Source organism: Sapajus apella, unplaced genomic scaffold (assembly GCF_009761245.1).
Source record: "Sapajus apella isolate SASKATOON/1434 unplaced genomic scaffold, GSC_monkey_1.0 scaffold22, whole genome shotgun sequence".
NCBI classification, from domain to species: Eukaryota; Metazoa; Chordata; class Mammalia; order Primates; family Cebidae; genus Sapajus; species Sapajus apella.
Genome location: NW_022436962.1, coordinates 24,968,615 through 24,995,102, shown reverse-complemented (window position 1 = coordinate 24,995,102; position 26,488 = coordinate 24,968,615). Strand labels below are relative to the sequence as shown.

At 40.6% G+C, this 26,488-nt stretch overlaps 1 protein-coding gene across 15 annotated transcripts in view; it reads right to left on the bottom strand.

Moving 5' to 3' along the window:
* MIA3 (MIA SH3 domain ER export factor 3) overlaps nt 1–26,488 on the bottom strand; it is an 80,321-nt gene that overhangs the window by 39,447 nt on the left and 14,386 nt on the right. For 3 of the 15 annotated variants that reach the window (XM_032289314.1, XM_032289317.1, XM_032289320.1), the window contains exons 1-6: nt 26,129–26,398; nt 23,138–23,271; nt 16,905–16,991; nt 11,881–14,698; nt 9,968–10,129; nt 9,021–9,172 (exon numbers count right to left, since the gene is read on the bottom strand). In XM_032289314.1, coding sequence (XP_032145205.1) covers nt 9,021–9,172; nt 9,968–10,129; nt 11,881–14,698; nt 16,905–16,991; nt 23,138–23,271; nt 26,129–26,261 — 3,486 coding nt within the window. In that variant the 5' untranslated portion in view covers nt 26,262–26,398. Of the gene's footprint in view, nt 1–9,020; nt 9,173–9,967; nt 10,130–11,880; nt 14,699–16,904; nt 16,992–23,137; nt 23,272–26,128; nt 26,411–26,488 lie in introns of those variants that run through there. The other 12 variants (XM_032289310.1, XM_032289322.1, XM_032289318.1 and 9 more) reach the window with 9 other exon arrangements.

Genomic DNA, 26,488 nt, shown 5'->3' with positions numbered 1-26,488 from the left:
ATCTCGGCTCACCGCAACCTCCGCCTCCTGGGTTCAGGCAATTCTCCTGCCTCAGCCTCCTGAGTAGCTGGGATTACAGGCACGCACCACCATGCCCAGCTAATTTTTTGTATTTTTAGTAGAGACGGGGTTTCACCATGTTGACCAGGATGGTCTCGATCTCTTGACCTCGTGATCCACCCGCCTCGGCCTCCCAAAGTGCTGGGATTACAGGCTTGAGCCACCGTGCCCGGCCCTGGATTTTCTATTTTGTTCCAATGGCCTATTCATCTGCTGTCCTAATTACTAGAGCTTTATAGTAAGTCTTGAAATTACATGATGCTTGGGCTATGCTAGGTTCTCTGATTTGCAGAATTAATTTGTCATTTAAAAAAAATCCTTCTGAGATTTTCATTGGGGTTATGTTGATGCAAGTGATCAAATTGGGGAGCTTAACAATATAGTCTTCTGACTCATAAACAAGGTATCTCTCTCCATGTATTTAGGTCTTCTTTAATTTCTATCAGCAATATTGCACCATTTTCAATGCATATGTCTTACACACTTTTTGCCACATTTAACCATAAGTACTTCATATTTTTCATACTATTGTACATGGAATTTAACTTCAATTTCCAATTGTTCATTGCTCGTATATATAAATACAATTGCTTTTAGATGTAAATTTTTATCTAGCAACCTTACTAAACTTAGTACACCTAGATTTGTTTCTACATCCCACCAGACTTTATGCATGTTGACTGCAAAAAAAGACAATTTTACTTCTTTCCCAATCTGGATGAATTTTATTTCTTTTTCTTGCCTTAGTGCACTGGCTGCTGCCTTGCAATGTTGGACAGAGAGTAGACACTCGTTTCACTTCTGGATATTGGGGGAAAACAATCATTAACTACAAAGTATTATGTTCATTTTCAGTTTTTCATAAAAGTAATTTAAGTTCCATTCCTAGTTTGTTGATATATTGTTTTTTAAATTACATAGTAATTCAATTTTAGATTTTTTTCAAAGGGGGTTTTCTATGTTTATTGAACTGAATATATGGATTGTCTTTTTTAAGTTTGTCATTACGGTTAATTTTACACTGATTTTCAAATGTTAAACAAACTTTGTATTCTTGTTATAAATGCTATTTGGTCATAGAGTATTTTCTTTTTACATATTGTTGGATTTGACTTGCTAAAATTTAGAATTTTTTTACCAATGTTTATGAAAGATACTGGCCTGTGATTTTCCTTCTTATTTGTCTTGTCTTTGCCTTGTTTGGATATCCTGGTAATATTAGCTTCATAAATGATCTGGGAAGTTATTTTCTGCTCTTCAGTTTAATAGAAGAGTTTGTGTAGAATTCGTATTATTTCTTCCTTATAAGTTTACTATAATTCAGCAGTGAAGCCATCTGGGCCTGGGACTTCCTTTGTGGAAAGGTTCTGAGCTATAAATCCAATGTATTTATTTATCCTTTTGAGACAGAGTCTCGCTCTGTTGCTCAGAATAGAGTGCAGTGGTATGATCTCGGCTCACTGCAAACTCCACCTCCCGGGTTTGAGTGATTCTCCTGCCTCAGCCTCCTGAGTAGCTAGGATTACAGGTGTGTGCCACCACGCCTGGCTAATTTTTGTATTTTTAGTAGAGACAGGGTTTCACCATGTTGGTCAGGCTGGTCTCAAACTCCTGACCTTGTGATCTACCCACCTTGGCCTCCCAAAGTGCTGGAATTACAGGTGTGAGCCACCACACCCAGTCAAATGCAATTTATTTAATAGTCATAAAGTTATCTGTTTCTTCCTTAAAGAGGTTTTGCAGTCTGTGTCTTAGAATTTCTTCATCTAAACTGTCAAACTAGTTGACATAAGTTACTCATAATATTCCCTTATTATCATTCTAACATCTGAAGAATCTGTGGTGATGTCTTTCTGATTGCTGCTATTGGTATCTGTATCCCTTCTTTCCCTGTTCACTCTGGCTATTAATCTCAAAGAACCAGGTTTTGGTTGCATTGATTTTCTCTCTTTTCCTTTTGTTTTCTATTTCATTGAATTATGCTCTTGTCTTCACTATTTCTTTTCTTCTGCTTAATTGAGGATTAGTTCGCTATTCTTTTTCTAGTCTCTTATGGTGGAAAATAAAGTCACTTTTTTGAGATCTTTTTTTTTTTCTAATATAGGTAGTGCTATACATTTCCCACTAGTGCTTTGGCGACACTGTACATATTTGACATATTTGTTTTCATTTTCTTTTTTTTTTTTTTCTTTTCTTGAGACAAGATCTCATTCTGTCATCCAGGCTGGACTGCAGTGGTGCAATCTCTGCTCACTGCAGCCTCAACTTTCTAGGCTCAAGCAATATTCCCACTTCAGCCTCCTGAGTAGCTGGGACTACAGGCACATGCCACCGTGCCCAGCTTTGTGTGTGTGTGTGTGTGTGTGTGTGTGTGTACTGTAGAAATAGGCTTTCAATATGTTGTTCAGGCTGGTCTCGAAGTTCTGGGCCCAAGGGATCCTCCTGCCTCAGCCTTCCAAAGTGCTAAGATGACAGGCATAAGCCACTGTACCTCACCTGTTTTCATTCTCATTTATCTCAATATAATAATTTCTCCTTTTCCTTTTAAACTCATAAGATGTTCAGAAAGAAGTGTATCATCTAGTTTCCAAATATTTGGGGATTTTCCAGATCTTTCCATTATTGATTTCTAACCTAATTATACTGTGAAGAGAACACACTTTATACTACTTGAATCATTTTATATTCATTAAGACTTGTTTCATGGCTGAGAATATAGTTTATTTTGGTAAATGCTCTTCTTGTATGGAGTGTTCTATCACCTGCCATTCTTCATTCCTTTGTGTAGTTCCATTATTTCTTTTCATTTTTGCATATGTTGTCATTTTGCATATGCCTAAAGGACTTCCTTTAACATTTCTTATGGTGCAAATGTATTGGTGAATTCTTTCAGCTCTTGTATATCCGTGTCGAAAAAGGTCTTCATTTCACCTTTGGTTTTGAAAGATATTTGCTGAGTTTGATGTTGCAGGTTAACAATATTGCTCTTCAAGTATATTAAAGCTATTATTCCATTGTATGCTCTCATGCCTTATTATTGAAGTCTAATGTCATTTGTGTCGTGCTTCCTCTCTCTCTATGTAAAATGTCTTTTTTTTTTTTTTTTTTTTGAGACGGAGTTTCACCCTGCAGGCTGGAGTGCAGTGGCACGGTCTCTGCTCACTGCAACCTCCGCCTCTCAGGTTCAAGTGATTCTCCCACCTCAGCCTCCCGAGTAGCTGGGACTACAGGCACATGCCACCACATCTGGCTAATTTTTGTATTTAGTAGAGATAGGGTTTCACTGTGTTGGCAAGGCTGGCCTCGAACTTCTGACCTCATGATTCGCCTTCCTCGGCCTCCCAAAGTGCTGGAATTACAGGCATGAGCCACTGTGCCTGGCCCTGGTTGCTTTTAAGATTCCTCTTTATCACTTGTTTTGAGCAATTTGATTATGATAGACCTTGGAGCGGCTTTCTTCATGCTTCTTGTGCTGTGGGTTTCACTTAGCTTCTTGGATCTGTGGCTTTACAGTTCATAAATTTTGGGAAAATTTCAGCCATTATTTCTTCAAATATTTTTCCAAATATTCTTCCCCTCTTCTACAGAGATTTCAGTTACACATCTATTAGGCTGCCTGACAGTGTCCCATAGCTCACTGATGCTGTGTTCATTTTCCTTGGGGTCTTTTTCCCGTTTTGTTTCATTGAGGATAGTTTCTGTTGCTGTATCTTCGAGTTCACTCATCTTTTCATCTGCAATGGCTACTCTGGCATGAATCCCTTCCGGTGCATTTATCATCTCAGGCACCATGTAGTTTTCATCTCCAGAAATCTGATTTGGGTCTTTTTAAAAAAACAAATCTTTCATGCCTCTCCTTATTTATTTTATTTATTTATTTTTTTTTAGATAGAGTCTCACTCTGTCACCCAGGCTGGAGTGCAATGGTGTTATCTCAGCTCACTGCAACCTCAGCCTTCTGGGTTCAAGCTATTTTCCTGCCTCAGTCTCCCATGTAGCTGGGATTACAGGTGCCCACCACCACACTCGGCTAATTTTTGTATTTTTAGTAGAGACACGGTTTCACCATGTTGGTCAGGCTGGTCTTGAACTCCTGACCTCATGATCTGCCCTCCTCAGCCTCCCAAAGTGCTGGAATTACAGGTGTGAGCCACCGCGCCCAGCTGTCTCTCCTTACTTTTAAAACATCTGAAGTACAGGAATAGTCACTGATTTAATACCCTTGCCTAAATCTAACATCTCTGGCAGTTCTTGGTTGGCTTTGATGGGTTGATTTTTCTTCTCATCCTGGTTTATATTTTCTTGCTTCTTTGCATGCCTGATAATCTTTGAATGGATGTCATGCTTACGAACACATATCCTTGAGCTTTGCACTAGGATGCAGTTCAATTACTTGGAAATAGTTTGGTTTTCAGTCTTAAGATTTGTCAAGCAAGACATTAGTAGCATTTAGTCAGAGGCAAGACCCTTCTGAGTACTCTGGATCTCTCCACAATTATTAGGTTTTCCAGGCACTACTTCTAGCTCTGTGTCAAAAACCATTCCCTCTGAACACTTAGATGATTTCTGTTGACTGTGAGTAGTTCTGTTACACTCATGTGCCAATCACTATTCTGCTGAATATTCACAGGGGACCCTTCACAGACTCCCAGAGTTCTCTCTCTGCATAGCTCTCTCTTCTTGCTACTCTGCCCTGTGAACTCTAGCTATCTGGGTCTCTTTGGATTCCCAGTACCATCTCCTCAACTCAGGGTGTCCAATGGGCTCCACTTGGGTTCTCTCCTTCTGTGCCATGGCCTGGGAACTCTCTTAATGGAGTAATCTGGGACAACTGGAGAGCTCATGGCGTATGTTCCTTATCTTTCAAGACTTACTGTCCTTTGTTGCCTGATGTTCAATGTCTTGAAAAATATTGTTTCATTAATTTTGTCTGTTTTTATTTTAATTGTTTCAGTTGGGAGGGTAAAGTTGACCCTATAGAGCCATCATGAATGGATGTGCAAATCATTTGCTTATTTCTTAATGGTAGGAGAAATAACAAAATAAAGTTTCTTATAGAGGAGGATAATGGCAGGGTGGATGGAACTGAAACAAAAGCTAGAGTTCTCTGAACAGATCTTGTTTTACAAATTGACTTTGGATCTTGTAAATATGTTAGATCAAGCTTGTCCAATCCATAGCCCACAGGCCACACGCGTCCAGGACAGCTTTGAATGCAGCCTAACACAAATTCGTAAACATTTTAAAACATTATGAGCTTTTTTTTTTTTTTTTTTTTTTTAAAGCTCATCAGCTAGTGTATTTTATGTGTGGCTCAAGGCAATTCTTCTTCTAATGTGGCCCAGGGAAGCCAAAATATTGGACACCCCTGTGTTAGATAATTGTAAAACAAAAAAACTTAAAAGGCAATCCCTAAAAATCGAAACAAAAAATAAAATATCCCGTGTATTGACTTGGTGGAAGGACCACAGAAAGGAATTAGTTCAAACATAGCCTAGTGGGATTTAGCTCAAAGACAAAAAGACTGCAAAACATTAAGATATTTTCAGTAACATATTATTGGTGGCAGTATCAGTATTTGTATTTTTAATACTGCTGTATGAATACTGTAAAATAATAACACTATGTTGCTGTGAAAATGAGATTTCCAACACTGAAGAAACAAGATACAAATTTAAGATAGATGAAGTGAAAAAAGTTTGTCTAGCATCCTTACTTTCTACTGGAATTATCCATATGATATTATGATGAATATTCACATAAAAAACCATCACATACTTCCTAGCTTTGTCCTTTGAAAGATCCTAGAAGTCATGGCTAACTCATAAGCAATAAGCAATCTTAGTACCTAGAATGTAATCTCTAAATAGCATCTCTCATTAAAAGGACCCAAAATTCTTTGGAGAAATAGTTCGTTCAAGATTTGAGCAGGAAATGTACAAGATGTACTTGGAACATCTTGTCATACTATTACTAGGAAGCACAGAAAGTAGCAATGACCACTAGGGGTGTCAAACGGGCCCAGGAACAAGCTGAACAGGCCTCCATTCAAAAATCGGAGAAATCGATCATCAATAAGAATAAATGGCCAGGCATGGTGGCTCGCGTCTGTAATCCCAACACTTAGGGAGGCTGAGGCAGGCAAATTACTTGAGCCCAGGATTTTGAGACCAGACTGAGAAACATGGCGAAACCTTGTCTGTACAAAAAAACATTAAAAATTAGCTATGAGTGGTAGTACACATCTACAGTCCCAGCTACTCAGGAGGCTGAGGTAGAAGGATCTCAGGGAGGTGGAGGATGCAGTGAGTCATGATCACACCACTGCACTTCAGCCTACGCAACAGAGTGAGACCCCATGGTAGAAAATAAAAAAATAAAAAAGGAATTGCTACAATTACTGAGAAGTTAGACTAGTAGGCTTCGAAGGTCTCTTCCAACCCTAAAATTCCACTATTAATCAACTATTGATCTATGAGTCTGACCTCTGGTGTAGTTTTCCCAATAAAGGCAGCTCCCCAGGACTCCCCAACCCTATCAAATAATTATATATATAAACTACTTGATACTTCACATAAACTACTTTATATATCTTCCATTTTCTCCAATTTTCACATATATTTGGTAAACCATTTTTTAAGCTTTTCAAAAGTTGGAATTACACTTTATATCTCTTAGAATCTTTTATGCCTAGAAATTTCTGGTACATATTTAACCATCAAATACGTGCTCTTTTGACAATCCCTCTCAAGTCAGCATCTTATAACTCTGCGCCCTTCTGTCTTGCCATTCATGTCTGTCTTTCCTTGTTAGCCCCTAATCACAGATCATATCCCACACCACTCCTATACCCTCAACCCAGGCCTAGAAGAGGGCTCTGTGGCTATGTAGAAATACAATGAATAAAGAATTCCTTCCACAACTGGGGCTATTAAACTTTCTAAGTGATAATTTCATTCTGAAAACCAAATTCTAAATTCTGAGACAGTCTTAATCACTGAAAATTTCATTATCCCAATTGCACAGATAATACACATCTTCACCACCACGACCATGGAAAATACTGAAAAACGGTTTGGTTTTCCTACTTGTTTTCCATTCTGGTGGTCTTTCTCCTGAAATCCCCAGGTATTCAATGTCTTTATATGCCCTCTGACCACCCAAATGAGAATTAGGTGAGGTATGAGATCTTAAAATGCCAGATGCTGTATCAGACATTTTGCATTATTAAATCATTTAATTTTTACCAACAATTGGAGTAGGTATTATCTACATTTTTCAGATGAGAAAGTTGAGGTTCAAAGTTTAGTAATTTGCCCTAAACCTCTAAGTAATGGCTTTAGGATTTGAAAGCAAATCATCCTGGCTTGAAACCCATGCATTTTAACAGAAAAACAACAAAAACCCTCTTTCCTATTCGAGTCTTGAAATAACAGTACCTAGAAGAAACTGCTTTGGTGAGGAGCATACTTTCTCTGTAGCTCTAAGGGCAACCTGGCCTCCAACTTCGAGAGCTTGCTTATTTATTCCTAACTCACCAAGAAAAAAAGTCCAATTTCAGCAAGTACCACAAGGGGGAGCTAAGTCCTAAAAAGCCTAGATAAGCTTCTAGACATTAAATGTCTCATTTAAAGCATGGCTCTCTTAGAAAGATTTGAAAAAATATTCTGCCATAAGTGACTCTTTCTAAGAAACAGACCCAAAAACCCCTTTACTGCTTAAAATCTTCCAAGGATCTCTGCCAACAATGATCTGACCACTCACCATGGCACACAATTTTCTGACTTCTCCTACGTCCCTCCAACAGACCTTCCCCCTCTTAGCTCCATACTTTTTAATTTGTATTTTTTCTGAGACAGGATCTTGCTCTGTTGCCCAGGCTGGAGTGTGGTGATACAATCTCCGCTAACTGCAACCTCTGCCTCCTGGGCTCAAGCAATTCCCCTGCCTCAGCCTCCCAAGTAGCTGGGATTACAGGTGCACACCACCATGCCCAGCTAATCTTAACTCCACACTTTAACAGCACCCACTGGTCAAGAACAGTGGCTCACGCCTGTAATCCCAGCACTTTGGGAGACCATGGTTGACGGCTCCCATGGGCTAAGGACTTGAAGGCCAGCCTGGGCAACACTGCGGAACCCCACCTCTACTAAAAATACAAAAAAAAAAAAAAAAAAAAAAAAGCCAGGCGTGGTGGTGCACACTTGTGATCCCAGCCACTAAGTGGACTGAGGCAGGAGGATCACTTGAGCCCAGGAGGCAGAGGTTGCAGTGAGCTGATATCACGCCACTGCACTCCAACCTGGACGACATAACAAAATCCTGTCTCAAAAAAAAGAAAAGGAAAAAAAGAAAGAAAACACCAACTACTCATGTTTCCCTGGCTTCCCCAAATAACCCTTCCTTCATGCCTTCACTTCTCTGAATGTGTTATTTCTTCTGCCTGACTGCATGCTGCCCGCCCCCCTGCCCATCTCCCTCCCCAGCCCTTCTATTTGACAACTCCAAGTCAAGCTCCCATCTGTCTTTTGACTGTGCTTAAAGCATCTCTCAGCAAACTTCTGGCCTTTCGTATCGCTCTCCCACCACAGTGAACCAATTTATGCCACAGATTGTGCTACCATCAGGTAAATACTTCTCTTCCTGCTCATTATCATAGTACATTTCAAGTGAATGTCTTTCTTTCCTGGCTAGACTGAAAAGGATCCTGAAGAGAAGAAACACATTTGACAGAAGTGCCTGTGCCCAGCTCTGGCATGCAGTAAAGCCTCCTTAAGTGCGGAACTAAGAGCCCATTAAAGCCACACACCTGTGGTTCATTTCAGGATCTCTCTTCACAGGATCAGGAGTCATATTCATAAACACATTTTAAGTCATTCATCTCATGCTCAAAATCAACTTAGAAACTGTAATAATCAACATTTTAGCTAAAAAAAAAAAAGCCTATGTGTCAAACTTACCAACTTAGTTAAATAAAACGCGAATGAACAGATTAGAAGGATTGCCTTTTCCAACGGTGTGACGCTTGCAGGCTCTTCGGCAACCATCTCTAGTTGCTTGATTGCTTCAACACCATCCATAGGAGAGTCTTCCGTTGTAATTGGCCCTAGAACTGGGAGGAAAAAGATATTTTGTGCTTTAGAATAAGAATTGTTTCTCATTTAAAAAAAATACTTATTGAGTATCAACTAAATGTTAGGCACTGTGCCTGGAAAGTAAACTTTCCCATCTCTCACCTGATGTTTCCCATGCACTATGGTGAAATACTCTTTGTGTCAGTCTGCCCTGGACTATTACACACTTCAATGGCCATACTGTCTCCTATAAGCTTATGGTATAAACATACCTGGACCCCTTCACTGTATTTTAAGAAGTTTTATTTACCATGTCCAGATAGCAAATCAAAAAAAAAGAACTGCATTGCACTGTACTCTATTTGGAAATGGGGGGGTAAAGTAGAAGGAAAACAGAATTTGTGAGTTTTAGAGCAGTGGTTCTCCAACCACTGCTAATTTGCATCAGGTCGGTCTTTCCTGCAGGGATAATCAATCAGTATTTTGTTAAGCACAGACTGCTGGTCCCACCCCCAGAGTTTCTGATGCTGTTGGTCTGGTTGAAAACTACTGTTTTAGAGCATAAGGCCTTTGAAGAATAATATTTTAGATTGAAATAATTTACACAAGATAGTGGCAGCCAAACACTGGTTTGTAGGTTAGTTACAGTCTCTGGTGTCTTTCCTATTTCTGATCTCCATCTGTCTTAACGCCTGCTTTTCTCTCAGTAAGCTCTGGGATCCGCTTTTCCTTTGAGTTTAACATGTCTCTAGCTACTACCTCTGACAATGAATCTCCTAGAAGGCCTTCTTTATGATGTTGCCACTTCGTAGAAAAAAATTAGCAAGCTTTACCTGGGTCCAAGTCTTTCTCAGTATTTGGCTTCGGTGACACTTCTGAGGCATGAGTGTCCCTCATCACAGGTTGGTCCAAGTGGGTGGGCTCTTCAGGAACCTGCACATTCAGTTCTGCTGTGTTCTCTTGTGACACATTATCTTCATGCGGCAGTTGCATCTCTGCAGGTGAGAAGAATCCATTGGGTTAGCACAGCTCTATGACACTACGTGTTTGGCTAATCCCACCGACCATACCAGCTCCAGGGCGCCTCAACATTGCCCTCCATGCACAGGCATCCCATGAAGCACAACTGGGCAGGGAAATAAGAGTTTCAGTTTCTTTTATTCCATTTAAAGGATGACTAATCTACCTAATAAAATCTACAGAGGAGTATTTCATAAATAAATATATTTATGGTAGGGACTTCAGTAACATCTTTCCTTGGCAAACTAACCTACGCCCACACAAATAAATGTGCAAAAGAGAATTCCACTTAAGAGCAGAAATGTGAAACATCTCTTCTGCAGAGAAGTAACATGAACTCTTGCATACAAAAGCATGCAAGAAGGAGTACAGACAGGGACATTCCACGGCAGGGCAGCTTGCTGAAATGCCTTTTGAACACTTTCAAAGTACCTCTAAGAGTCAAAGAAAGTGAACCCATCTCCTTCCCTAAGAGGCTCAGGGGACAGTCCAATGTGATCCAGAGCAAAGGTGAATTTCTTTGTAGCCTCCTATTTTACCCTGAAAATTCACCTGAATTTTGCATTCTCATCCAAAATATATATTTTAATTAAATGCAAAAAGAGTTCTCCTCCCCCAACTCTCAGGAAAAATTAGCACTCTGGGGAAATACATTTGCCTTTGGCTTTCTGTCCCCCTGGTACTCTTGATTCAGATGCATCTGTCTGAAAATCCTGGATACACCAGGTGCGGTAGCTCACACCCATAATCTCAGTACTCTGAGATGCCAAAGTAGGAGAGTCACTTGAGGCCAAAAGGGCAAGATTGGCCTGGGCAACTTATCGAGACCCTGTCTTTACAATAAATAAAAAATTAGTTGGGTACAGTGATGCACGCCTGTAGTTCTAGCCACTTAGGAGGCTGAGGTGGGAGGTTCTCTTGAGCCTAGGAGTTGGAAGCTGCAATGAGCTATGATCATGCCACTGCACTGCAGCCTGGGTGACAGAGTGATATCCTGTCTCAAGAAAAAAAAGAAAGAGAAAGAGGAAGGAAGGGAGGGTGGCTAGGAAAAGGGAAATAAAAGAAAGAGAAAAACCTGGATGCAGAGAATAGAACAAGGAACTAGAAATCAGAACACTTATGTCAAGATATTGGCTCGGAGTCAATTCAACTGAATGGTTTCCATACATCAAGTGCTGCATTAGAAGTCTTCCCATCCCTATCCTAACCTTGATTAATCTGAATGCAAGAACCTTAGGGTCCAGAAGGGTTTAACTGGAATAAGTGCTTCTAAAAAAAACAGGAAGAACAAGCCATCCACAAAAGATAAAACTGGAGACAACATAGGAATTCAGCCAAGGCATTGATCTAAAAGCTATACCATGGTTAGAGAGCAGTTATCTTATGATTGAAAAACTGTTTTCGGTAAAATCCTTCCATAATTTTACATGACATCTGTATTTTGTACATTACTTTCTGGTTTATATCTTTCTCTTTAGCTTTTTATAAAGTTTCCTTTTGAAAATGCTAACCAGTCTCAACTATTCCAAGAGAAACAGCAAGAAATCCTCCTCCATGCTCCAGCCTAAAAGAAGGCAGGAAGGAATATGTGGGCCTCCCTGTGTCATCCCTCCTTTAGGCACGCTGGAAACTCAACAGAGCTTGACAAGTCAGATACAAGGCACCTCAGCGAACCCTGCTCCACCTGCTTCTCCAGCCCAATTCTACAAGGCCATAGGTATCTCACCTTCCATTGCTCCACCCAAGCCTTCGTCTAGAGGTGGTGCCATCACCAGTATGGCTGTCTCCTCTGCTGTGGAGTGCTTGTACCTAACAAAATAGATGAGGTCTTGAATGTCATCAAGCACTGCGGCCTCTTCAAATATGTTATTTTCCTTTACTCCCAGATCTCTATTTTCAGCCACACGAGTATCAAGCATTTTTTCTGCTATGCTCAGAATTTGTGACTCAGAAGCACGGAAGACCTTATCTAGGACCTTTTCCACATTATAGGGTAGGCTCTCCTGCTGTGCTGACTTCAGTTTTGATGACATTTCTTGTAGCAAGGATTCCAGCTCATGGACATTAAAGTACTTCTGGAACCGCTGCAAAGACTGCTGTTCTTTAAAGAAGCTGCTTATGATAGGCAAGTTCTCCCACTTGTCACTATACTCTGGCTCTACAGTTGTATGGGGAGTCCAATGGAACAAGTCATCTTCAAGGTCTGCAGCAGCAGACCCCTGGCTTCCTGTGCCCATGTGTTTCTCTGTGTTCTCATGGTCCTCCTTTGAGAGTTCTCCCTCAGGCTTCTCTGCAAGCCCTGAGGCCTTCAGATGTTCCTCAGGGTTGTTGATCTTCAGATAATCAGAATCTTTATTCTGAAACACTTCACCTAACTCTGGAGTCTGAGTTTTCATGCTGTCAGAAAAGTCACTTCCTTCAGATGGTCTGTGTGCTTTCTCATCTGCTGGAGGGCGTTCTTTTTCCACCATTGTATATGGTTCCCTGCCTCCTGTGTTGACTCCTTTGGCTGCAGTCTCATGTTTTTTTTCACTATCCAAAATCTTACTAGTTTCTTGCTTGCTTTCTTCAATTTCTGGATCAGGATTAGTGGTCCCTAAAACTGCTCTTTCAGGGACTTGCAGATTAACATCAAACTGCCTGCCCTGAATTCCAGGGTTTTCTTCTTTAGACCGTTTTGCACTTACAGCATTTTCATCCTCCAGTAGTTCTTCAGGGGGATAATCATCCTCTTCTGCTTCTGAAAGGAAAGCTGGTTCTCCTGTGCTGTCAGATTGGTCTGTCTGTCCTACTTCCTGGGTACCCTGCATTGCCTTGTGATGAAAAACCTCTTCATCCAAGGAGTACTCTTCGGCTTCGCCCTCAGAGAGCCTTATCTTCTCACTTATTTGCTTATTGACTGTGGCAGCCACATCTCTCTCTTGTTGCCAAGAAAGATTTCTTCCCAGGATGGGAACCTTTTCTTCCAGTTCTCTGGGCAAACTGATCTCATCTGGAGAGGAGAATCTAGGTTGGTTTTGAGTTTTAAGAACTAGTTCCTCTTTAAATTCCTCATGTTGATGCTCCACTGGACGCGTGTGTGGTTTGGCTCCATTTACTGAAGGGTCTCCCTCCACACTGTCTCTGGATACATTAGGGTGGTTATCTCCCGTGACTGGTGCAGTACCCAAGGATTCCTGTTGAATCTTTCTGTCATTCATTTCGTTCCCTGCAGCTTTCTGTGCAGATTCACTCTCTGAGCCACCTTCCAAAATCTGCTCACCAAGATTTTCTTCGTGGGGCATTCCTTTCAAGATATGAATAGCTGCTCCTTTTAGGTCACTTTCTTCATCGTCGAAGGCTGATTTTAATGCCTCTTTGCCCTTTTCACCAGCTGGCACAGAGTTGAGGTTATTGCTGTGAGTAGAGCTGTACACAGCCATCCCTTCTTGCTTTTCATCCTCTAATTCTGTCTCATCTTGTACCAGGCCCTTCTTGGATTCCTGGACTTCCTGCCCTTTTCCTTTAATGTGATGTTCTGTGGTTACTTCTGGGCCTTTGTCATTATTCGTTTTAGGGATGTCTGCAATCAAAAGACCGTCATCTACATTGTCAGGGTCACTATAATCTGTTGCGGACTGTAGTTTCCCCTGTTTGCTCTCTGGGACTAATGCATCATCATCTTTTTCTTCCTCTGAATTAGAGCTCTCTAAGCCCAGTGTATCTGTTTTTTCTTCACCTCCTGTGACAAGAGAAAAGATAGTATCCCCCCAGGTTGTTAGTATATTTTTATCATCATTTTTGATGCCAGGGTGCACAGTTAGCTCAACTTTATCCTCTTCATTTGAATTCTGTTCTTTATCTGTTGAATATTTCTCAACTCCAGACTTTGCTGGAGTTTTGATATCTTCCCCATCTGTAAAGGTGAGTAATGGCAGCTTATCAAAGTCTTCTTGGTTCTCCTCATCTTCTTTCCCAACTGCATAATACTCAGCATCCAAATCCTCATCAAAATCATCTTCTAATGAAGTAACAAGTTGGGTTGTCTCATCATCAGATACAAGTGCATCAGCTGTTGAGCCAAATTTGGTTTTCAAGTCTAGAGTCATTTCTTTTTTCAAAAGTTTATAGGCATCAATCTTATCCTGTTCATTTGAGACCTGAGAACTATTGCTGGTTTTGTTGTTTTCACTTTCTGGCACTTTTAGTTTATCTTGCAGCATTTCTTCAAAAGCTTCAAATGAAGGCTGCTCTCCCTGAGCATGATCTGCTTGACTGTTTGTATGGGGGTGGTGCTTCTGAGCTGTAAACTGTTCCTGAAGATCCTTTGCCTTTTCTGAGAATACTCTGTCATTTTCCTCTGAGTTGGCTTCCACTGGTTCAGGCTCAGGTTCCCTTTCCTTAGATAATTCAGGGTTTTTTTCCAAATCTTGTGACGTTTTTTCTACAGCTTTCTCAGAATCTCTAGTTGCAGAATTGTACAGTTCCAAGAACCCTAAAAGTTCTTCTACATTATAATTATCAAAATCATCTCTTCCTCCATCAAAACAAACAAAATCCGTCTCCTGCAAGAAAAAAAAAATTAGTGTATCACTAATCAAGTGTCACAAGAGCAAACTCTTATCCATGTTAATGACTGAGATAATCCCAAATTCACATTTGGCTCTAAAGGAGATTTTGCGCCAATGTTGGGCACCTGTTCTTGGGCAGTGGGTGGATAGGAGGCTGGAACCCACTTTCCCATCTGAGTAATACTCCTGGCTTCCCTTCATTCTCTCTTCCCCGGGGGAGGAATGATTCATGTGGTTGGTGAGTTTGCTCAGTCCCATTCCTGTTTTCTGTTTGGGACCTGCTGGAGAGAAAACACACATTCTGTTCCTCCATGCTGTCGGTTTTACAGGGACAGTCCCCCTTGGGGAGACCCCTAGTTGGGTAGCTCTGTTTGTGACTGGGTAAGTCCATCTTAATTTAGACTGTAATGTTAGAAAGCCCATTATTTCTGCATACTCCAAACAGCTTTATCAGTAAATAATGGGGTCATTTTGATCTTCTATGTGCCCAAATTCTGGGTCTCTCAACTTGTTTTGAGCACAGGTGGGGAAAAGTGAGGTGTCATTTACTGGGTTCCCCAACTCCCAACATATATGCCTGATGTTCTGGGAATTCACCTCATAATAACCCATCTAGAAGGAGCTAAAAGACCATCAGCTTCTCTACATTGTGCCCTACATGCCATACTTCTCTGCTCATCCAGTCAGAAACAGGCAGAATCACCTGGCTGTTAGGCTCCTAGTCTACAGGGATCTGGGGATCATATTTTCCTTGGATTGAGAAAGATAAATCAGCTTCAGAAGGAACTTACTGAGATAGAGGTGTATGAGATGTAAAAATGTAAGAGAACAAATAATGGTGTAAAGGGGCCTCCCCATTTTGTTACTGTCACAAGAACAACTTCTGGGAGAGACCTGTCCAGTATACTAGAGATGAATGATTTCCCTCTTTCCATCATGCCCACTTCTGAGCCAATTGTTTTTAATATGAAGGGAATCATGCAATTACTATACAGAATCCAAAACAGGTCAGGTCTCTGTGACCAATGAATTGCTGTCTCACACTCATATGCTGAGCAGTCTCTTCAGCAGGAGTGAAGTCAAACAGGCAATAGGACTGACTATGTAACCCCTGAGGGCATCCAGAAATTTTAAGCATAGTGATAGCTCTGTGACTTCATTCTGCCAATCTCATCTAAGAACTGCCCTAGCCCAGCATCTTGCATGCTCTGCAGTAACCCCAAAGAGCTATTCAGACTTCTGAATGAAGACAGGCATCAATTACTATAAATTCTAAAACTCAGAAAATAATCAGATGGGGCCGGGCACAGTGTTATAGATATATTATGCAGCCCATAATCCTAGCACTTTGGGAGGCCAAGGCAGGTGGATCACTTGAGGTCAGGAGTTCAAGACCAGCCTGGCCAACACGGTGAAACCACATCTCTACTAAAAATACAAAAAATTCACCAGGTGTGGTGGCGGGCCTGTAATCCCAGCTACTCGGATGCTGAGGTAGGAGAATTACTTGAACCTTGGAGGCAGAGGCTGCAGTGAGCTGAGACTGCACCACTGTACTCCAGACTGGGCAGCAGAGCAAGACTCCATCTCAAAAAAATAATAATCAGATGGAATGTAGATTCTAGAAAACAAAATCCTTTTAGTACAAAACCATTGTGCACCATAGATAAATGCTTTATAGAATGTGTAGTCAGTGCCTTAGAGATTTGAGACTGGACCTTACCTGAAACTCTCAGGTTCCCTTTCCCAAATCTATAGCCAAAATTCCTTAAATCACTAAAGAGTCAATAATAAGAAAACCTTTGTAAGTTTGCATTTCTGGCTCAGTATAAAATTAGAGATTGATTAATTTAACCTGATTTCTATATCCTTAACATGTCTAACAGCTATCCAATAAATAGTTTTCGAATTGGGATACAGCTCCTCCTTTTGCTCATAAAATGAAGTTATTTGCCTTCTAACATTAATAAGTAAATATAAAACTATTGAATTCTTAGTTTTTCACATATAAAGCAGCAAAGAAAAGCCTTGTGTAAGAGTACACAGCCTTATATAAGAACATCTATTTCAATATATTAGATAACTATCAGATTATGATAAAATCTCATTTAAATTCTTTGGAAATTTTTCTTTCTTTCTTTCTAGGTAGTCACTTATAAGCCAACTTATAACTGAGAACAAGGCAGAAACCACAACTTACATCTGTTGGAACTTGTAGCTCTTCTTTGGTATATTCATGAACTACCTGGATTAAATCTTTTGGAAAATATCCAAAAAGGCGCCCAACCTATAGAAAAGAGTGGGCAGAAGGGACAAATATCAGTCAAATTCTGTATGAGAAATATACACAAGAGCCTTCTCAGTAGTGTAGGAAATATACAAATATATAGGTAAGTAGGTATAACTAAGAGAGGTAGATAGTTGCTGTTATAATTACACCAAGATTATTACTTATTACTCTCAAAATTTACGTACAGAAAATTGTTAAACAACGTTTCTAAAACTGTGGAATTTTTTTTTATTACATTCGGCTTAATTCTAAATGCACGACATTTAAAGTTAGTGTTTAGAAGTAGATAAAAGATCTGTGTAAGGGAATATTATTGTATATTTTATATGATTAAAACTATGCATAGCAAAGCTGGTTATAAACATAATTCCAAATAACCCCTAGCAAAAATGTAGCTGCACATTTCATAGCATTGGTCATAACCCAGGATTTATAAGTATTTCTTAAACAATAAACAACAGCCATGTCATAAGTAAAAAGAATACGAAGTTTCTAAAATACATGACCACTACAACAAAAGGCAAATACAGCTGACCCTTAAACAATACAGGTGTTAGAAGCACAGTCAAAAATCTGCATATAACTTCTGACTCCACAAAAACTTAACTATGAATAGGCTACTATTGACCAGAAGCCTTACCAATAACATAAACGGTCAATTAATACATATTTTACATGTTATCGGTATATGTTTTATTCTTACAGTAGAGTAAGCTAGAGAAAAGAAAAGGTTATTAAGGCCAGGCATCATGGATCATGCCTGTAATCACACTGGGCAGAGGAAGGAAGATCACTTAAGTTCAGGAGTTCAAGACCAGCCTGGTGACATTGTGAGATCCTGTCCCTACAAAATTTTTTTTAAAAAAACTAGCTGAGCACAGTGCCATGCACCTGTAGTCCCAACTACTGGGGAGGCTGAGGTGGAAGGATGACTTGAGCCCAGGAGATTCAGGCTGCAGTGAGGCTTTAGTGAGCCATGATGGCACCACTGCACTTGAGCCTGGGTGATAAAGTTTTAAGAAAATCGAAAGACATAGAAAACATATTTACTATTCATCATTAAGTGGAAGTGGATAATCATCCTCATCATCTTCATACTGGGTAGGCTGAAGCAGAGGAAGAACAGGAGGGGTTGGTCCTGCTCTTTCAGCAGTAGTAGCAGAGGCAGAGGAGGTAGAAGAGGAGGCACACACACTTGATGTAACTTTATGGAAATACAATGTAATTTCTGTCTAGTTTCTTTTGCTTTTTCATTTCTCTAAAAATGTTTCTATATGGTACCAATTCTTATTCTACTGTTTGCTTTATTTTCAGGGCCCATATCAGACATTGGTCCATGTTATAACAAGTTAATAGCAGTCTTTAATAACTGAAACCCTTCTATCAGACTGTCTGATACTGACTTCTTTTCTGGCCTTTATGTCTTCTTCCTCACTGTCTGGCACTAGTTTTGAAACACCCATTTCCATCAAGTTGTCTCCTGTTAATTCCTCTGGTGTGGTGTCTATTAGCTCTTGAATTTCTCCAAGATCCATATCTTGAAACCCTTCAGCCTCACCTTTTTTGCCATATCCACAATCTGTTCCATGGTTTCCTTGACTGATTGTATCATAAATCCTGTGAAATCAAGCACAACGTCTGGATACAGTTTTCTCCAGTAGTAATTTATTTTTTAGGGCTTGATGGCTTTCACAGCCTTTTCTATAACAATGATGGCATCTTCAGTGATATAATCCTACCAGAATTTCATGATGTTCTTTCTATTAACATTCTCCTCCATAGTGTTGACAATCCTTTCCACAAAGTATGGTGTGTAATGAGCCTTAAAGTTCCTCATGACCTCCTAATCTAGAGGCTGAATTAGAGATGCTGTGTTTAGGGCAAGTAGACCACTTCGACTCCATTGGTATTGAACTCACAAGGTTGTGGATGGCTGGGGGCATTGTCCGATATCAAAAGAACTTTAAAAAGCAGTTCCTTACTAGCAAATTACTTCCTAACTTCAGGGACAAAGCATTGATGGAATCAGTCCAGAAGAAGGGTTCTCATTGTCCAGACCTTCTTATTGTATATCCAAGACTGGCAGCTGGTATTCAATTTTCCCTTCAAGACTCAGGGGTTAGCAGATTTATAGATAAGGGCAGAAGGCAGTCCTGATCATAAACCCGACTGTATTTGCACGAAACAATGGAGTAGGCTTATCCCTTCCTCTTTTAAATCCTGGTGCTCACTTGTTTTCCTTATTAACAAATGTCCTTTATGACCTTTTTTTTTCCCCAAAATAGGGCACTTCTGTCAACGTTAAAAACCTGTTCAGGCATATAGCCTCTCTCCTAAATGATTTTCTTAATGGTGTCTAGGAACTATTCTACTGCCTCCTGGTTGGCAGAAGCTACTTCCGCTGTTGGTTTGACTTTCTTTAAGCCAAACCACTTTCTAAAATTATCAAACCATACTTTGCTGGCATTAAATTCTCCAGTGTTAGACCCTTCACTTTCCTTTTGCTTTGTTATACAATGCTTTGCTTTGACTTAAATCACATTAGAATCTATAGGTATGCCTTTCTAACAGCAAGTCTATAACCCCATAAAAGCTATATTTTTAATAGTACACAAAATGGTATTTTACAAAACAAAAAGTGTAAGATCTTCATGACTGCTGGCATAGCTGCAATAACAGCTTCAAGGATTTCCTTTTCTTTTTTTATAATGGTCCTTATGGTAGATTTGTTAATCTTGCAACCACAGCTGCAAACCTCAATCTACGGCACCTATCAAGCAATTCAACTTTTTTTTGTAATGTCATTACTTTTCTCTGCTACTTGAGAGCACTTCCAACATCACTAGTGACAGTCTGTATGGGTCTCAGAGTGTTATTCAAGGTTTACAGTATTGCACTAAACACAAAAAGTACACGAGAACCACAAGAGATCACTTTTTAAGCACTATACAATTTATTGGAGAGATGAATTGCTCACATGGAATAATTAGTGTGTCACATGGCATTTTAGGTGGATACTCACAATACTTGAGCTCACCAGAATAGCAACAGTAGGTGGTTATGAAATATTATAGTACAGTATGTAGTACAATTAATTTATGCAATTACAATTTAATATTTTATCTTTATGTTTTACATTTTTCTTGACTGCGAAAGATGCCATGTAAGACCTGAGTTTGTGTGTGTATGTTTTGATAAATTTTAACTTTTTATATAGATTTGTGTATGTTTTATGGTAGTAAAGAATACACTAGGATCTACATATATTTTATATATTAATAACGTACCTTTTTCTTAATTCTTTCAATATTTCTAGGCTATGCAGTCTGAGAGTTTTTTTCAAATTATCACAAACCTCCATGAAATTTTATAATACATTTATTGAAAGAAATCTGCATATAAGTGGACCCACAGAGTTCAAACCTGTGTTGCCCTAGGATCAGCCGTATTTGCTGATATGATGTGTTATACTGTCATTTTCCAAAATGACATTACAGGTGTCTGGAGACAAAATAAAATTACAATGTAACACACAGTAATCTGCACACCAAGCTTTCGTTTCATGCAAACCAATATCTCTATAGGAAATAATTCCATTCATTTTTAGCACTAGTAGCTAAGGTATGTAAAATGTGCCCTCTTGAGAAACACAGTCTTTTACTAGGCACTGTCTGAAAGGAAGAGGTAGATCTCCCAATCATTAAGGGAGGAGGCTGGCATGTAAATCAAATGCACAAAAAGAAAAAAAGGCCATCTTATCCCTAATTCATAAAACACTTCTATTGATGAGTGTTCTTGTTCTATCTGAAAACTATGTGGAAGCCAGTATTAGTAGTGAAATACTGCCATGAAGATTAGATAAGGGCAATTAAACTTTGTGTTATTGGCAGATCAAGTCTAAAATGCTAAGAAACCAAAAAAGACTGCAAAAGGAAAACTAAGAAACATAAACAAGAATCATTTTGGAAGCTGAAGAGTTTTTAATTTCCTAAGAAGAAGGTTCATCAACTTAGAGGGGGGACTATTTTATTAAGGGAGAACCTGGAAAAAGGAAAGAAATCAGAGGTATGTAGAGAAAGGGAAACACTGTACATTTACCTTCCTTAATCTTTGTCAATTGAGACCACAGGTGGCATCTCATTTCTTATCATTTGACAAAAAAAAAAAGTTGTAGGATTGTAGGCCCGCATGACAAGAAGTAATCTTTCTTCTGCCAAGGTACTGTTAATTTCATTTGTTGGGGGTGGGGGGAAGTAGAGTATTGCCTTAAGAGAACAAATTCTGGATAAGTTAATATCAGGATAAATATAAATAAATGTCATTGCCCCATAAGGAAATACTGAAAAGGAAGACAGATAAGGCATGAGCCCTTCCATTAAAGAGTTCATGACTTTATGTGAGCTAAGACAGTACACAAATTAACTGCCATACAAAGCAGTAAAGTAGATGCCACATGAACAGTGCAAACAAAGTGCCACCCAAACAATCATCAGGCAGCAAAGATCCCTTCTGGCTGGGTGCTGAAGGCAGTGTTCCTTAAGAAGGCAGGATGAGAGCTGCGACCCAGAAAGACTGACAGGACATCCAGAGCTGAATACGTTTATAAGAAAAACTGCAGTGGGAGGAAAATGTTAAGTCAAGTTCATTCATCCAAATGCTCAAAGATGAGGAGTGGAAAAAAAAAACTTAACTGTTCTAGGAAAAACTCAGCCTAGATACATGGAAAAACATTTCCAAGAGTAAAGACTACCAACAAATCTCCTTAGGCAGACTTGGAAAGAAAGAGAATAGATTTGTCTTGGTATGGAGTGAGTCACTTGGGATGCTCTCTAAATAGGATGAACCTGAACAGTTGTTGTTTCCCAAGATTATTCCCTGGGAACCTGAAATGCCAACAAAATGAGTCTGTTTTCCCAAGGGGATTTCTTAAGCCTATTTTCTGTTTGTTTGTTTGTTTGTTTTGTGTTTTATTGAGAGTGACAACTTTCACAGTTGGGATGGGTATTTCTCTAAGTTGGGACAATCCTAAAGACATCGAGGACCCTTACTACTTGAAGTAAAGACACAGTCCACACATCACACTGTCTAAAAAGAAAAGGATAATAACTCATAAGACAAGCCTCTCAACCAGAGGTCACTCTCAGTGAATCTCATTAAAACACCAAAGCATGATGCAGTCATTGATTGCCATGTCTGATATCAGGGCACCCATAAAATCAGCCGGGAACAGAGCCCCTGGCGTAACCTCCAGATCCAGTGTCTGAAAAGCAGGACAAGGACGACCCCAAAGCTGCAAACAAAAAAACACACAAGAAAGCACACAGGAAACACACATTTTGCTTTTTTACAGACTAATAATAGCACAGATGATTAGGGAACTATTCCCAAGACTGTCACTTTTCATAAATATTAATATAAACAAAGAAATCACATAAAATCAACTTTTTTTTAAACCTTTTGAGATGGAGTCTTGCTCTGTCACCAGGCTGGAGTGCAGTGGCTCGATCTTTGTTCACTGCAAACTCCGCCTCCCAGGTTCAAGTGATTCTCCTGCCTCAGCCTCCCAGGTGACTGGGACTACAGGCACGTACCACCACGCCCAGCTAAGTTTTTGTATTTTAGTAGAGATGGGTTTCCCCATGTTGGCCAGGATGGTCTCAATCTCCTGACCTTGTAATCCTCCCACCTTGGCCTCCTGAGGTGATGGGATTACAGGCATGAGCCACCGCGCCTGGCGAAAATCAACTTTAAACTTACATGTTTAAAGTTTAAATGTTTAAACACTCTCTCACACATAGTTTACAGGAGTAAGTCTAATTCCCATGAATCCTTCCTTTTTAAAGCAGTGAAGCAAAGAATTTTTCGGCTCTTACCATTTCAACTTCTAATATGTATGCAGCATCCTAGAGGTTGATACTGAGGGGAATTTGCTAGAATCAGTTCTATTTCAGAAGGCTCTGCTGAGCCCCTACTATATGCAGACCCAAGGCCACTGGGGACACAGGGTCATCTTTTTACACAGTCTGGCAGAGAGGACAGGTTAATTCTATCAAAGGTCCCAAAAAAACACAGTCATTTAAATATACACTGCTAAGCAAGCCAATAAAAATTAAGTAAATAAAGTATGTCAAAATTTTACTTACACTTCCCGCCCAAACTTCAGGCGATCCTCTTGCCAGTTTATAGTAGACATATACAGGGTCACCTTTTTTAAAATTCACAAAACGACAATCTGGGCCTGTGAAGTCTTCTAGCGCTTCACCCCGGTACATTAACACTGTATAAAAAGAGAGAGGAAAAAATAGCCAGATTATCAAGATTCGATGTTCACAGTCCATATTGATTTATCAGGAAATATAAGAATCCCAATATAAATAGCAACCAAGTTTTTCCAGTACTCTGGAATTTCTTTTATTTGCTCAAAGTATCTCAAATCCTTAGAGCTTTACTGCCATAAATCATATCTTCTGCAAGTAGACAGAGGAAAGGAAAACCTTCTCTATTTTTCTCTATGGATAATACTGAGAAACAGAAAGCAATGTGTCAACTACCACACATGGCTTTTCTTATCCAAGTGAAACTCTTGATTCCCTCTAACTTTCTAGTTCCTCAATCTTTTCTGTTTCATATTCATAAAAAGCTTCCTTTTACAAGTTGGTAAGTGCAAGCCCAGATGATGACGAGCTTAAACATGGCTACGTGAAGAGGTAATAGGGACCAGAGTACCCAGGAGCTCCCAAGAGGCCAATTAACTTGAACTAACCATTAAAAGGCTCTACCTTCAAGTGGCTGTAACCGCTACTATGTAGCAGTAAACACTGTCAATTTCACTGGCAGCCAAGTTTCTCTCTCTGTACAGTGTCTGGATAGATTAATGGAAAAAGATATCTATCACACCCTACTATAGATTCAATTACATCACAAAGCAATATTTTCTGAAAGTAAATAACGTTGGCCGCATCTAACATTAAGAAAGTTTCAAAACAAAGAAAAAATACCTTTATGCATATGTTTCTATAAACAAAATCAAAAATCGACATCTCATGTGGCCAGGACTAAGCAAACTATGAGAATAGGTCAGTAATTCCCTTCATGCTTAAAATGCACGCTTAAATCATGCTTGATCTAGAAACTGTAAAGCAATACTTTTCTTTCTGTGGCCACATAAACAATTTCCCATGTAAGACGAAATGGACAATAACTATATTTAAATAGCAGAGACAACGAACGAAAATGGAAATAAGACTTTTTCCAAAAGCCAATTTGCAATAAAATATATTTAAAACGTGTCTTTAAATGGCTATACAAACATATAGATTTGGAGGGAGTTATTTGTTTTTTGAAGATAGACTATTTTCCAACATGTCAACTTTGTAGTTCAGACATTATTGAGTGAGAGGCCAGGTTTAAGGAGATGGACAATTTAAGATTGGGAATAAGATCAAAATTGGAAATGGCAGTGTTTTTCTTGCTCTCCCTTAGAATAGATCATAGAGGACTTATAATAACATATCAGAGGCCAACATAAAAGTGGAACTGTACACACTCATATTACAAAACACTTTATACGACACAACACAGACCCATCTAGACGTTGCTCCTGTTGATGCCTGTTATATTTGGTTTCCTCTGCTTGAACACACACCATTTCTCAAGTTATGTTACAACCGTGAGCTCTTCTAACATCAGGCCTCAGTACTGAAGAAGCATCAGTGATTTGACGATTCTCCAGGTAACCCGTTTTGATGAACCCAGGCAGGGCCATGCTTGCAAGCAAAGAATACCAACTATATTACCATCCAACAGCAAATGGATAACGGCCAGGTTTTACTCCAAGAAAACTAAAGGGAAAAATCATGGCAGTTGTTCCGCTTTTGACAGCTTATTTACATCAACCACAGGGTTACCTCTAGGAATGGCTTCACACTCATTAGAGATCTCTTTTCTTGATTAATGTTGTAGAGATACAGACAGTTCAAATTATGAAATTTGGTTTTGATAACAAATTTGAATATGAATAGCTAAACTATAGGGTTCTTGGCCTTTCTAAAATGAATACTTTTCTATAGGCATTACTTAACAATGTATGAAAAACCATTTCTGCAGTGGCTGTTAAGTTACAAGGTTGTTTGAACCAGCTGAAAGGCTCTAAGAATGATCCTGGTTCGGGGAACACATAGAGTACAGGTTTCAACACACAAGTGGCTAAGTCTAAACCTACCTTGGCTTTTAAGACCCTTGGGGTATTTATTATCATTCCTGTAATAACCCTCTTCATCTAAGCCTGAAGATCTCCCCACCGCCCACCTCCAATCCCGGACTGGAGAGCAATTCCGTTTCCTGCGCACAGAAGAGGAGGCTGCCGGTCCCAGGTGGCCGGTGCAGATCCTCGGCCTCTTTGCAGAGCAAAAGCTTTTGGTCTTCCTGCTGCCCTGCCTAGCAGTCTGCAAAAAGGCTTCCAAGCACAGAAATGACAGGACTGATCAAAGTCGGGGTAGAGACCTTGGAATACAATGGGTGCTTGGACTCTGGACTCGTCCCAAACCTAAACTCCCAATTCCTGTTCAAAAGGCGGTATGAGCCCAAATCCCAATGAAGCAAAAGGGCAAAGGGGCAGCCCCAGAGAGCCTTTCCAGAGAAGCCCCACCATCAACCTGCCACTGGGAAAACGCCCACTGAGCCCTTAGTGCATCTGCCTGGGTACTGCACCCGCCGAGGTCCCCACGGCGAGTGCAAGAAAGCGTTTGGCTGCGGCGTGGGGCGCCCAGTCCTGCAACACGCAACCACATCTGCCCTCGGAGCCCAGGTGGATGGGGGGTGGGGAAGAGACGCTGTGAGCTACTCCTGGGGAAACCAGGGACCACTGCAAGCAACCCCCGCGTCTCAGCAGAGGAAAATAAAATGCTGGCAACAAGTGGGAGGTGCAGCCCCCACGGTCAGGCCCGAGTGGCTGGGTGCCCGCAGAGCCGGAGAAGGCAGACACAGGGACCCACAGCCAGCCCACCCCCGCGTCCCACCCGTCCCGCTTGCGACCCCCGAGCTGGCCCGCTGGGCTGCCAAGCTCCAGCCCCCACACAACCCGGGCGGTGCCGCCGCGGAGACCCCGGGGCCAGCCGCCTCGCAGGCTCACTCACTGCTGCATTCGTCGTCGGCACAGAGTTTGTGCTCCGAGAAGCGCCGGCCAGTGCTGGGGTCCTGCTGGCCCGGCACTCGCCACGGCGGCCCGAGCACGAGCAGCCAGAAGAGCAGCCCAGGCGCCGCAGCCATGTTGTGGTCACCTCGGGGAGCCGGTGACGCGGAGGAGGAGGCCGGGGGCGGAGCACCGGGGGCGGGTGGGAAGCCAGGCGCCGCCGAGGGGCGGCGCCCGAGAAGGTCTGAGCAGTTCCTGACTGACACGTCAGCAGGGGCTTTAAGAGGGATGCGGGGGATCTCCAGGAGGGCTGAGGGCGACCTCCAAGAAGAGGACTGGCAGCCTAGTCCTCACTCTGAAGTCT